Below are 13,940 nucleotides of genomic sequence, written 5' to 3'. Positions count from 1 at the left end.
TGTCTCACATACAACAGGTACCCTAAGTACCATTATACGGGGACGTCCGTGGTCTTGGGGAAGATCCTCCTCAGCTGAACAGGGAGCACCTAATTAGGTTGTTCGACCTCAAATCATTAAAAGGAGTTTTTTCTCCCCACTTGGTGTTCCTTCTCTTTACTCACTTCACAGTATGGCTAACTCCATAGACATTCCTGAGAATGCTAGACAAGCTTTAACATTACACCTAGTAGCGCATGGCTTAACAGATGAGGGCGGGGATGTCCCATTTATAGTAGAAGCTAGTGAAGCTTACCAAACAGAAACATTCTATTCTTGGATCACCTTTCCTGAGGAAGATCAAAGATCATTCACATTCAACACATACAGAATTGCACACGTACCTCAACGGTACCAAGCATACCAATATCTTGAAATCCTGATTACTCAACAAGCACATCAGAACTGGTTTAATGGCGCCCTACTACACATAATACAACCCGTGAGATTAGGTCCCTTAGGTAATGACGGACCAAAGTGGCCTATGTTTGCCACATATACACCTCACCCAGGTATACAAAATAAGCAGGCAGCTGATCTGTGCAATTTATACATTGAGACACTATAGAGACGACTTGTTCAATTCAGAATGCGAACTCTGAACACTAAACCAGCGCGTCCAGCACCACCAGCACCTGCTGGATGCCAATTGGCTCCTGTGATTAATACACAAACAGCACATACTATCATGGGAAAGGTACCCACAGAACGAGAGAATATCCCGCTCTGGATAGCCCAGAAAACAAATCGGGTGGAAGCTGTATTTCTCCATACAGGACCACAGGAAAAACATAGAATTCTCACAATGGTCTTGCTTTACGGGATGGTTCCCTCTGTGGATGACTGCGCCACATGGGGTACAGCCTTAGCTGCAATTTATACTACCACACATGGTACCCAAACACTTGCCAATTTACCAGAAGTGTTAAAACAAATTCAGAATGAGCATGGGGCTGCACCAGCCCTAGATTCGGGGATGAAATTAATGCGGAACTTAGACGCAGTCCCCCCAATCATACTCAGTAATATTAAAGGGGAAGCAGTAGCACTGGCTGTACGCCAGCTCCTCCAGGAGATTCAACACGTGGACCAGGAGAAACAGCTACCGAAAATTATTTCCAGCACCTATACCAGTATAGGACAGGATAGTTTGGGAGTCAAGCCAAAGAAGCTTAAAATACCGAGTACCACCCCTAAGGAAGGTACTAAACAAGCACAGGAGAGTTATAAAAATCGCTGGGATAAACAGAAACAATTTAAAGACAGACGAAATCAGAGAGCAGATTCTCCACACCCGGAGAACTCTGACAGGAGATATACTTTCAGGGTGCACCTGATAGGCGTAACAAGAGAGCGGTCCATCCTGATCGACGTCCTGAATACGTTGAACAGAAGAAAGACTCACCACAGTCTTCAGACAAACAGGAAGATAAGTCCCTGCAACAAAAGCCACAGATTAAAAAGAAAAAGGTGGCAGCACTGTCAATTAAAAATGCCAGTACACTTGAGGACATTGCTGAAGAACAAGACGTGGGCAGTGACACTGTTAGACAGAGCAGCAGAGATCACAATATGTCGCCAGAATCTGAAAGATCATCTGGATGCAACAGCAACTAGCGATTACATTGCAGTTGAGACTGCGGACGGGCGTGTCCTCCCCCCTGACAGGGTTTATGATTTAAATATCCAAATTGAGGGAGACGTAGAGCGCACCCTTGGTGTGATATCCTGGGATGAACTTAGTTGTGACACCCTGCTGGCCGTGAAGAACTGGCCACCGGTAAGCTCCCACATGGGGAAGATGTCATTTTGCCTTCTTCCTCTGATTTTGTTCTAGACGTAAAACAAGCCTACGCTGTCAATTGGGCTTTAGCGCAGGCACCTGCGTTGTACCACAGTCCTGTAGGTTGGGACAAGGACTCACCTTGTCCTGTAATACCTATCAGGTCTACACCCCAGCCTCAGCCGCAATATCCTGTTAAACATGAAGCTAAAGCTCCAGTGAGGGAGATCCTCACTTAGCATGACTACCAGGGAGTGATTGAGCCCTGTGTCTCTGCAATGAATAACCCGTTATTCCCTGTTGCAAAATCAGACCATTCCTACAGAATAGTCGTAGATTACAGACACTTAAACAGTTATACATACACACATACACTATAAAAAAATTCACATAGCACAGCACTAATTAATAATATAGTGCGCAAAAAATACAAAACAACCTTGGATATTTCCAGCGTTTTATTTCTGCCAGAAGCTAGCACACGAAAGACAGGACCTGAGTGCATTCTCATTTGGCTCACAAAAACGTTTGTTTGCCCCAAGGCTACAAGAACAGCCCCAGGCTGTTCTCCGCCCGTGTAACATCAGTATTACATGATGTTGATCCTGAGGCGTTGTGTTATGTGGATGACATCTATCTCACAGAGGACGACCTCAACATTCACCTTGCCAGGTTCAATAGGATCATTTTTAGGATTCGCAGTCCTTGGTTACAAATTTAAATTTAGGAAAACTAAAATAGCCTTTCTTAGCATATAGTTCCTGGGAAATTAACTATGTGATAACAAAACAAACTTGGTCATCAGAATAATTGCTGGTGCCATTGGGTTCACTTATGTCACCTTTAATGAAGGCGACACAGTGCCCATACCATATAAATCACATTTATACTCTAATGCAGAACAACATTTTGCTCCCACTGAAAAAATTCTAACTGCAGTTAAAATGGCTGAGAGGCCACTTGCCCAAGGTAAACGCAGTAAGCGGATTACAAAGTAGTATAATTATTTTGGAGTGCATTAAGACTGCCACTATACGAGAATGTGACTGCAAAGTGGTGTTTGAATTGAAAAAAATGAAAATGCAGTTTAAACAAAAAACACATGCATTTTTTTCTTCTTGAATGCGCTTTTTACGAAGTTATGACTTTAGGATCATATTACACTAAGGTGGTCTTATAAGACCATGTGGTCACCTTTGAAATGAAACAGACTGCCTACCTGTGAACAAGGCTCACTCTCCGAGCCGAATAAAGCTTTTACTGCAGCGTACTGAAGTCTAATAAAGCTCCTTTGATGCTACAACATTAAGGCTTACGGTGCCTTCTTGTGAAGGAGAAGTTGGTTGCATATTTAGCAAAGGGCCTCCCTGATAGGTTCCGATGCACCTTTCAGCTGAGAACTGTGTTCTTGGATGGATGTATATATATATATATATATATCTATGTATATGTGTGTGTGTATATATATATATATATATCTTCCAACACTCCTTCAAGTAACAGGAGACCCAGGACACCTCCAAGGTGCAAATCAATTTATTTCAGCACACAAATCCAATGCGTTTCGGCAACAGCCTTACTCATGGATACATCATTGTTACAGTGCTCCAAGCTAAAAACCATGTAATAATAGACATAAAAAACAGACAAAATCTCAAATCCCCACCAAAGGGCACAAACTGGCGGGCATCTTAAAGTGCATCTATAAGTAAATTTCACAGTAGTTTGTACCATAGTCCTTTAAAAATACAATTCTAGTTCTTATTCAGATCCATCAGAATTTTTAAATTAGCATGATGTCATACTCCACATAATAAATAGAGTAAAATTCAATTGCCAAAATACAAAAAATGCATATAGAATAATTCATTACACTATAAAGGTTTGTTAAATATAAATATTTTCAAAATTTAAAATAATATTATCCTGCCTGTATTCTCTTGTGCTGAGAGCAAGGGAGGATGGCTTGTAATTGCTCATAGCCTATCCTCCCAGGGCTTCTTACATCAGGGTCTGCAACAAAATTAGCAGTGTTATCTGGACACCACAAAATTGTTGCCATAAACTTTGGAATAAACGGTGACTGCATGACGTTTCCTAATTAAGTAATTCAGTGGTGTTGTAAATTAACCTGCTATGCCACTTTTGTCCCAACAAGGATAGAGGAACGTTCCCCATTCAGAGACCCCAACCCCAGATATAACCTGATGTCACCTAGGCAACCTTTGTATGGCGATCCTGGTCTTTCAGCTCTGCTACCCACATGCAGCTTAGCCAAAGCACCTCGTTCCAAGCACTCAGGGCCCACTGCTGTTTCCAGTGCCAGGACCCCTCACCCAGCTCTACCAATGCTCCGCAATCCTTATAGACAGTGTCCACTTCTGCTCCATCTTGGGATCCCACTCGTAGCTCCATCAGTGCACCTCCGTTCACATACTCCAAGCTCCTCAGCCGTGCCTGTGCGTGCCAGGGCGCCACACACGCTGTCTGCCAGAGCACCTCAGTTCTTAGTCAGTACACACTGCTGTTCCAGAACTGGGACCTCTGGTGCAGCTCCATCAGTGCACCTCAGTTCACACACTCCAAGGCCCTCAGCTGTGCCCTTGCCAGAACCCCACACACACACGCTGTCTGCCAGAACACCTCAGTCTTCCAGTCAGTACACACTGCTGTTCCAGTACTGGGACCTCGGGCACAGCTCCATCGGTGCACGTCAGTTCACACTCTCCATGCCCCTCAGCCATGCTAGAACCCCACACACGCTGTCTGCTAGAGCACCTCAGTTCTTGCAGTCAGTACACACTGCTCATCCAGTACTGGAACCTCGGGGGCAGCTCTATCAGTGCACCTCAGTTCTACCAGCGAGGTCACTTCCTTTCCTATACTAGGACCCCGCTCACATACAGTTCCATTACAGCAGCTCAATTCTAATAGTCAGTCTCATTGTCAAGCCATTACTGGACCCAAGAGAGCAAAACACGGCCCAGCCAGTGCACCTCAAGTCTAACATCCAACGCCAATGTTGATGGAAACCACCATAGCTCTGCCAGAATCCATCAATTCTAACATTCAGTGTACCTTTCCTCTCAGTACTAAGGCTCACACACACTCCCTTCAGGATTCCTCGCTTCTGTGGTTTATAGGCAGTGCTGCTTCCATACTGGGCCCCACTCGCAGCTTCACATGGCACCTCCAGGCTAACACTCTGCAACACTGGCAGGCCAATACTAGGTTCCACACATAGCTCCATTAACATACTTCACTTCTGACCTTGTGTCCCTGTTACTGTTCTAGTACTGTAGCTCACATACAACTTTGTCAGCGCATCTCAACCCTAATCTGCAGCGCACCTCAACCCTAATCAATACCAGGAATTACACAGCACTCCTTTTCTCATTCTTCACCCGCTGCCTTTCTGTTATTCCAGCACTGGGCCTTGGACACAGCTCTGTCTATAGCCCCAATCTTGATCTGAAGCATCCCAATATTGCTGTATTACGGTTCACATACAACTCTGCTAATGCACCTTTTGTTGTTCTAAAGTGCTCCCTGCTGTTCCACACTCTGACTTCTGTTTGAGGACGTGGGGGAGCCAATTGACTCTATTCTTAACTGCCATCTTTACTTGAGAGGGTCTGTTTTACCTATCTCACTCTGTTCTTTCCTTTGCTCTGTTTACTCTCAATGTTTTCTTTCTCTCCCACTCTTCTCTTTCCAGCTCCTAAAATCCACACGGTAACAGTTTCGCTCTTTCTTTCAACTGTTCATTTCTACACCTCTCCCTTTTTTTTAGGGTCAAGCGCAAAGCGCTCTGTCCCTGGTGCAATCTCTCTGTGGACTTTTAGCTACACCCATGTCAAGCCCATCAGTTTGGTTGGTTCGCGGGCTTCCCTTTTAAAATTAGCTTGATTTAGATAGTGAAAGGCATGCATAAGTCATGCCTTTTCCGGTGTTTAGCACGCCTCAAGTGCACCGGCCAACTACTGAAAACATACAAGACTCCATGTTTTCAGTATGGTTTCAGCACTATTTTTTCTCTTTATTTTGTAGGCAGCGTGATCTCGCTGGGCACTAGTAGAGCGCTTTGCATGACATCGACCCTGTTACATGGATATTTGCACTTTTGCCAGTTACATGGATAATTGCACTTTTGCCCGTTACATGACTAATTACACTTTTGCCGATATGTTTCAGTGCGAGTGAAGTTCAGTTTCTTTTTGTGTGTTTGCTTTGCGCTCATGATGGCCATCGGCTTGTTTATATGATACAGTTAAGTCCGGTTAGGAGTTTACAACGCTAATAGCTTTAACTCGAGCAAACGCGAGACACATTGCATTGCAAATGCTTGTTTTATTTCCCTCTTCCTCTCGCTAACTCCTGTTTCAAATTCTGTTATTTCTTTCCTTGTTTTGTTCCTCTCTTTTTTCTTCATCAACTAGTTTTAGTTTGAGCACGCAAGCTCTTTGACCTGTTGTAAGTATTGTGGGCTTTTAATCACGCCCATCACTTTCAATCGTTCCTGGGCTTCCCTTTCAAAAATCCTTTGTCATCAATGGTAAATGCTTTACGTTTGTCCCTCCTTCGGGCGGTTTTGTTACCGCCTTTCAGACTGCCCCTGTTACAAGGATAATTGCATGTTTGCCTATACTTTTGACTACGAGCGAACTTCTTTTTCTTTCTGTGTCTCTCCTTTGCGCTCATACTCATGGTGGCCATGGAGGTTTGAATAGGCTCACTTATGTGGGGCGGGGGCGGGGTGGCGGGGCGGGCAAATTTATTTTAGGGCATTTTTGCCCCCCCCCGTGGACAGACCAGTCTATTGTTATTAGGCAAAACTGCCCAGGTTTGCTAGGTTTCCCTAGGTGCCGGCTGAACTAGAGGCCAAAATCCACAGCTAGGCACTTTGCAAAAAACAGCTCTGTTTTCTTTGTGAAAATGTGATGTGTCCACGTTGTGTTTTGGGGCATTTCCTGTCGCGGGCGCTAGGCCTACCCACGCAAGTGAGGTACCATTTTTATCGGGCGACTTGTAAGACTACCATTATTACCATGCATTCTTGGCTTCTCTAAGAAATTATGAACTTTAGCTTTGTTGGGAACAGCAGCATGTGACAGATATGCAGACCCCCCCAACTTCTGTTTCACCACTTAGAAAGCACTACCAGGAATAATGAGTCCTTTCTAAGTAAGCTTCTGGAACTTCCTGAGGTGATCAACTGAACTGTTGTTGTGCTTCACTGTGTGGGTGAAAATGTAAAGTTTGAAGCAGATCCTTGCTTGAAGGGGAAGCGAGAGTAGCTCATAAAAGATAGATGTGATATGGTCTTGCTTTGGGTCCCAATCCAGTGGCTAAGTATAAGGAAGCTTTGATTGAATGCAGCAGTGACTGATAAGGGCATGCACTGCAGACTTCAGTAAGTCAGGTGAAAGTACATGCATTGTTGTCTTTAACAAGTGAAAGTGGTAAAGTAGATAGCTGCTTTGGCAAGTTTATTAATGTGTGGAATAAAAGTGGTTGTGGGGCCAATAGTGAAGCCTCTGTTTAGGGTGAGGTTCCATACTTAGCCCTTTGAAGTTCTCTGGTAGTTTAGAGCACACGTTTTGAGCATAGCAGTGCACAAGCGCTGCTTTTCCAACGTGTTATCATCTATTTTGGCTTTTATCCATGCCCACTTCACACCCATCACTATCGCTCATTCATTGGCTTGCCCTCCAAAAATCCTTTATCATCATTGGTAAATGCTTTACATTTGTTCCTCCTTGGGGAAGTTTGGTTACCGCCTTGAACATTGGCCCTGTTACATGGCGAATTGCACTTTCACGATACGTTTGACTGCGAGCGAACTTATTTTTACCTTTTTTCCTTTTGTGTGTCTCCTTCACGCTCATGGCATGGCACTTTGAATCGATTTGCTTATGTGAAAATGTATTACTTTTCATTTTTAATTTATATGGCAAGAAAAGTCCAGGTAGGAGTTTATAGTGCTAATAGCTCTAACTCGAGCAAATGTGAGACCCATTGCATTGCAAATGCTTGTTCCTTCTGGAGCATTTCTCTTCATCTCTGTTTTTGGATTCGTAATACTTCCATTAAATCTATGAGGTATTTGTCATCTTCTGCCTTTGGTTATAGCTTCTATGTGACTAATGTTCTTTTGGCTCTCTAGGAAACTTTCTTCTGATCTGCTTGTAAAATATTCAACTCCTGTGCCACCGAGTTGAGTTTCTTTTCAAACGCTTCTCTAATGCATTTTATTGCCACCTTAATTCTGTGCAACTTACCGTTTAGTTTATCTTGTGCTTTGTGATCTGGAGTGCCTCTCCCCAGGTGGTGACTTGTGGACAGTGAGGTCTACTGCCTCTGAGCACCTTGGTGTGTGCCTTGTACTCTGATTGCTTGCAGGTTCCCCATCTTGTGACTCACATATCGACAATGCCCTTCCTACCCCAGCTTCTGTGTAGTTCAGTACAGGTATCATCTTTGTTTCAGCAGACTATTGCCACATGCGCAGGTCAGTGTTTTGGTCCTTTCGTCAACATGCACTTTTTAATTTTCCCATATCAGTGGTTCCTCGCCCCTCCCTGCTTTTTTTTTCTTTTTTTTTTTTTCTTTATACTCGACCAGTCCAGGATTTCCTTTGCAATTCTCAGCTTCCCTTTGTCTGTGCTTGGTAGGTTTTACCTTTAGGAGCACCCACCCTCCAACTTCTCTAGTATTCCCAGTCCCACTTTTTTTTTTTTAAAGACTTGGCATGTGCTGTCTCTTTGAGACTATTACAGTCTTACAGTGGGCCTCGAGCTCGCCTGTTGCCTACCATTTGTTGGCTTGTGAAGCAATCGCCTTTACAGCCTCGTAAGTGGTCACTGCAGGCCATGCATCATTTCCATTCCTGTCTGTGTAGCAGGGACCAAACAATGATTGATTTAACTTAATCATTGCCCATACGCTGCTCCCAACATGATTGAGGTACTTCTTTTAAACTTCTAGGGCCCTGCAAACAGAAGGTGTGTGACTATCAAAACCTTGCCCAGCAGGACAAACAAAATTGCTAAGTTTTATTTGTTGTATTATATCTTTTATTCTGACATGTCTTCATTTTCTCACTTTGCACTTACATTTTGTTTTTGCTCGTGGGCGCTGTTCTCAAAAGATGAGTTATCTTGTTCTTAATATTGCAAAGCAACATTTTCTTTCTTATGTGTAATTTCCGAAATTATGCTTTCACACATAATTGTGCAATACACCCCAATCCACCCCACTCTAGTCTTCCCCACTTGAATCCACACCAATCCATCCCACCTTTCCCACACAAATCCACCCCACGCAATCAACCCACCCCAGACCAATACATCTACTCCGCCCCAATCCATGCCACTCGCCCCGATCCACGCTACTCACCCCGATCCACTCCAATCGACACTCCACTCCTACCGACCCAGCCCACTCAAATCCGCCTCACTACAGTGCCCCTCTCCAGTCCATAACAGTCTGCCCCACTCCAATCCAAAACAGTCTGACCCACACGAGTCCAAAACAGTATGTCTCATTTCAATCCAAAACAATCTGCCCAACTCCAATCTGCCACAAATCCAAAACAATTGTCCTCACTTCATTCTACCATACTCCAATCTAAAACAGTCTGCCGCACTCCAATCTGCCCCACTCTAGTCCAAAACAATCTGCTCCAGTCCAAAACAGTCTGTCCCACTCCAATCTAAAACAAAACAGTCTGCCCCACTCAAATCCAAAAATATCTGCCTCACTCCAATCCCAAACAGTTTGCCCGACTCCAATCTGCCCCACGCCAATCCAGAACGGTCGGCCCCACTCCTAATCCATCCAATCCAAAACCATCTGCTCCACTCCAGTCGGGCCCACTCCAGTCTGCCAGACTCTAGTTCCAAACAATCTGCCCCACTCCAGTCTGCCCCCCTCCATTTCAAAACACTGCCCCACTCCACTATGCCCCACTCCAGTCCAAAACAATCTGCCCCACTCCAGTCCAAAGCAATCTGCCCCACTCCAGTCCAAAGCAATCTGCCCCACTCCAGTCCAAAGCAATCTGCTCCAGTCCAAAGCAATCTGCCCCACTCCAGTCCAAAGCAATCTGCCCCACTATAATCCACTTGAATTCACTCCAGTCTGGCCCACTTCAGTCCATAACAATCTGACCCACTCTAATCCACTCGAATTCACTCCAGTCTGGCCCACTTCAGTCCATAACAATCTGACCCACTCCAGTTCAAAGCAATCTGCTCCATACAATTTACCCCTTTACAGTCTGCCTCATGCCTGCCCAAAACACTCTGCCCCACCCACTCCACTCTGCCCCACCCACTCCAGTCCAACCTACTACAATTCAAAACTATCTGCCCCACTCCAGTTCCAAATAATCTGCCCCACTCCAGTTCCAAATAATCTGCCCCACTCCAGTTCCAAATAATCTGCCCCACTCCAGTTCCAAATAATCTGCCCCACTCCATTCCAAAACAATCCCCCTACTCCAATCCAAAGCAATCTGCCTCTCTACAGTTCAAAACAATCTGTCCCACTCAATCTGCCCCACTCCAACTCAAAAAATCTGCCCCACTCAATCTAAAACAATCTACCCTGCTACAGTCTACCCCACGCTAGTCCAAAAAAGTCTGACCCACTCCAGTCTGCCCCATCCTACTCCAGTCTGCCCCAACCACTCCAGTTTGCCCCACTCCAATCTGAAACAATCTGTCCAACTCCAATCAGCTTGACTACAATTGTAAACAATCTGCCCCACTCAATCTAAAATAATTTACCCTGCTACAGTCTACCCAATGCAAGTCCAAAATAATGTGCCCCACTCCAGTCTTCCCCATGGCAGCCCAAACCAATCTGCCCTACTCGCTCCACTGTGCCCCACTCACTCCACTCTGCCCCAGCCACTGTACTTTACCTCATCCTATTCCAGTCTGCCCCATCCTACTCCAATCTTCCCCACCCTCTCCAATCAGCACCTCCCACTCCGGTCTGTCCCACCCACTCCAATTTGCACCACTCCAATCTGAAACAGTCTATCCAACTCCTGTCAGCTCGGCTACAATTGAAAACAATCTACTCCACTCCAATACAAAACAATCTGCCCCACTCCAGTGTGCCCAACTCCAGTCGAAAACAGTCTGCCCACTTCAGTCTGGCCAACTCTAATTTGCCCCACTGCAATCCAGAGCAGCCTACCCCGCTCCAGTCTGCCCCACTGCAATCCAAAATAATCTTTCCCAGTGTAATCCAAATCAATCTGCCACACTCCAGTCTGCTCCACTTCATTTCCCCCCATTCCCACCTGCCCCACTGGAATTTAATCCACCTCACCCAATTCCAATCCACTCCACTACATCCCAGTTGACCGCACCAATCCACCACAGCCCACTCCACTCCACACCAATCCAATCCAGCCCAGTTCAGTCTACTCCAGTCCAATACACTCAACCCACTCCACCCTAATCCACCTCAGTCCAGTCCACCCCTCCATATCCCATTCCAACCCAACCCACCCCACTGTAGTCAAATCAATTCACCGCAACCCAGTCCACCCAATCCCCTCCAATCCATTTCCCGAAAATCCACCACACTCCACCTTAATCCACCCACTCCAGTCGACGCCATGCTAAACTACTTTAATCCAGCTCACTCTAGTCTAATCCACCCAGCACCAATCAAGCTCACCCCACTCCAGGCCACCCCACCACAATCCACCCACTCTAATCCAGTCCACCGCGCTCCGGTCCACACCCCCCCTCTCAAATCCAATCATTTCACCCCACTGGATTCCACTCCAATCCACCCCACCCCATTCCAACCCACCCTATCCACCCCATTCCAACCCACCCTATCCACCCCAATCCAGTCCACCCCACTCCAATCCACCCCACCCCAATCCATCACTCCAATTCAATCCACCCCACCCCAATCCATCACTCCAATTCAATCCACCCCATACTCGAATCCACCTCACCCCATACTCGAATCCACCTCACCCCATACTCCAATCCACCTCACCCCATACTCGAATCCACCTCACCCCATACTCCAATCCACCTCACCCCATACTCGAATCCACCTCACCCCATACTCCAATCCACCTCACCCCATACTCCAATCCACCTCACCCCATACTCCAATCCACCCCAGTCCACTCAATCTGCCCCACTCTTCCCCAGGCCAATCTACCTCATGCTACTCCAGTCCAACCCACTACGTCAATCCACTCCAACCCACTCCACTCTTTTCCACCTCACTCCACTTCACACTACACCACTCCACTCTACGACACTCTCTGCAACTGCACCACTGAACCCTACTCCCCTCTACTCAACTCTTCGACACTCCACTCCCACGCTACACTCTGACACTCCCCGCCACTAACATTTAGCCATGCTGAACATCAGCCATGCTGGTGTGCTACATGACAAAAACACATTGCCAAACCAATAACTTTTGTATAGGTGCACCCTATTGGCTTTGCCAGTGCTTTTTTTGTTTAACTTAAATGAGGGCCCTGCAATTGCACTCTAGTTCCGGCTGCTTCTCTTTATTTTTTTAAAAAGGTATCATTTTCTGAAGAAAGTATTTGATCATGTCCAATGTGATTTTTTTTGCATTTCCTTCCAGTTTCGGCAGCATTTGCGCAAAATGTAGTGGTCTGTTTTGTCTAATTCTTTCAGAAAGTTGGGCAAGAATATGTTCTATGCTTGTTTTGTCCTAATCCAAGATTATTGTTGTTGCCCTGTCTGAACTGGTTTCAGATACTTTTTTTTTAATCTAAACTTTGTGTGATAGTCACAAAATAAATTGTCTCACATATTCCCGCAATAGATTTTAAATGCGCTCACCAAAATCCTATTAGTGTTTGCACACTTGGTGATGGTCCATAGTTTGAGGAGTTTTGAGTCTGGCTGTTTCAGCACTACATTTCTCTGAATTTTTGGCCCTGACCGCTCAATGACTTAGTGAAGACATTGGAAGGGAAGAGTTGAAAACAATTATCCAATGAAAGAGGATGTGTATGGTTTCTGCAGTGGGCATGGTGCTTTAATCCTGTCTTTTTCAAGGCTGAAGGACTGCAAGGATGATCATAGGTGGATTGTTTTTAGGGGAATTTGTGGGAGTTTATCTTGTTGCTGATTTATACCATCTTGCAGATTTTATCTATATTTTATTGTCCATCTGAAATCTAAAATGCAGTTTTCTAACATTTAATTTGTGTTAATTGTGCATTTTTTTCTTGCTTCTTTCAGAAAGCATGCATTAAACTGCCACAGGATGAAACCGGCTCTCTTTAGTGTGCTTTGTGAGATCAAAGAAAAAACGGGTGAGTTGGTGTCTACATTAAATGTTTCCATTTTTTCCCCATTTTTAAGCACTCACTTGTTCATGAGATATCTAATTTAATATTTTAGTTAAAAAGTTGATATACATATTTTTTTAGCATTCAGGATGCCACAAAATGAGTGCTCGATGTCTTTTTGTTAACTCGCCATTTTGTTACTTTCTGCACAATTCATAAAATGCATTAGCCAAATTGGACAGACATACGGGAGTGTAATCCTAGTGTAACAACAGCTAAGAGTGCAATTAGTCAGTCATAGTCTACTGTTTGGAGTTGTCGAGAAAGTGACTTACTATACTGACCTGGCCTGACAAAGCCTGTGTCCGAGGACTTGGTTTTTGTCACGTAAATTAATCTGTTTATCTAGTTTTCCGAAAGTGAGCATGGTAACGGGTTTGTCGCCAGTAGGGGGTATGGGCCCAGAAGTATCTCTGTATATAAGTTTTCTAGTGACTGCCAGTGCCACCATGGGTTGCCCCAGTTTGCATCTCAATACAATTGTTTCCCGGAATTTAGAAGGTTATCTGTTGCTTCGTTAAAAGTTAAGTAAGTCACTCTTATTAGAAGATAGAGCTCTTGGTTTGTGGTCCAAAGAGTGCATCCTGTTTTTTTGCCTTAGATGTTTCAAGAAGCATGACTTACATATTATGCACTCAGGTACAAAGTGGACTTTATGCAAGCCCTATGAACTGATAGATATGTAGTAAATGTCATATTTGTTATGCAAATTGTTTATGGTTGCAGACACTGTGGATT

At 44.8% G+C, this 13,940-nt stretch overlaps 1 protein-coding gene across 1 annotated transcript in view; it reads left to right on the top strand.

Annotated features, from left to right (window-relative positions):
* LOC138292016 (pre-B-cell leukemia transcription factor 1-like) overlaps window positions 1–13,940 on the top strand; it is a 226,727-nt gene that overhangs the window by 51,976 nt on the left and 160,811 nt on the right. Inside the window, exon 2 of the mRNA XM_069230330.1 lies at window positions 13,093–13,166. Coding sequence (XP_069086431.1) covers window positions 13,093–13,166 — 74 coding nt within the window. The remainder of the gene's footprint in view (window positions 1–13,092; window positions 13,167–13,940) is intronic.

The sequence above is a fragment of the Pleurodeles waltl genome, chromosome 4_2 (genome assembly GCF_031143425.1).
Source record: "Pleurodeles waltl isolate 20211129_DDA chromosome 4_2, aPleWal1.hap1.20221129, whole genome shotgun sequence".
In the NCBI taxonomy this organism is placed as follows: domain Eukaryota; kingdom Metazoa; phylum Chordata; class Amphibia; order Caudata; family Salamandridae; genus Pleurodeles; species Pleurodeles waltl.
This window is presented reverse-complemented; position numbering and strand designations above follow the sequence as displayed.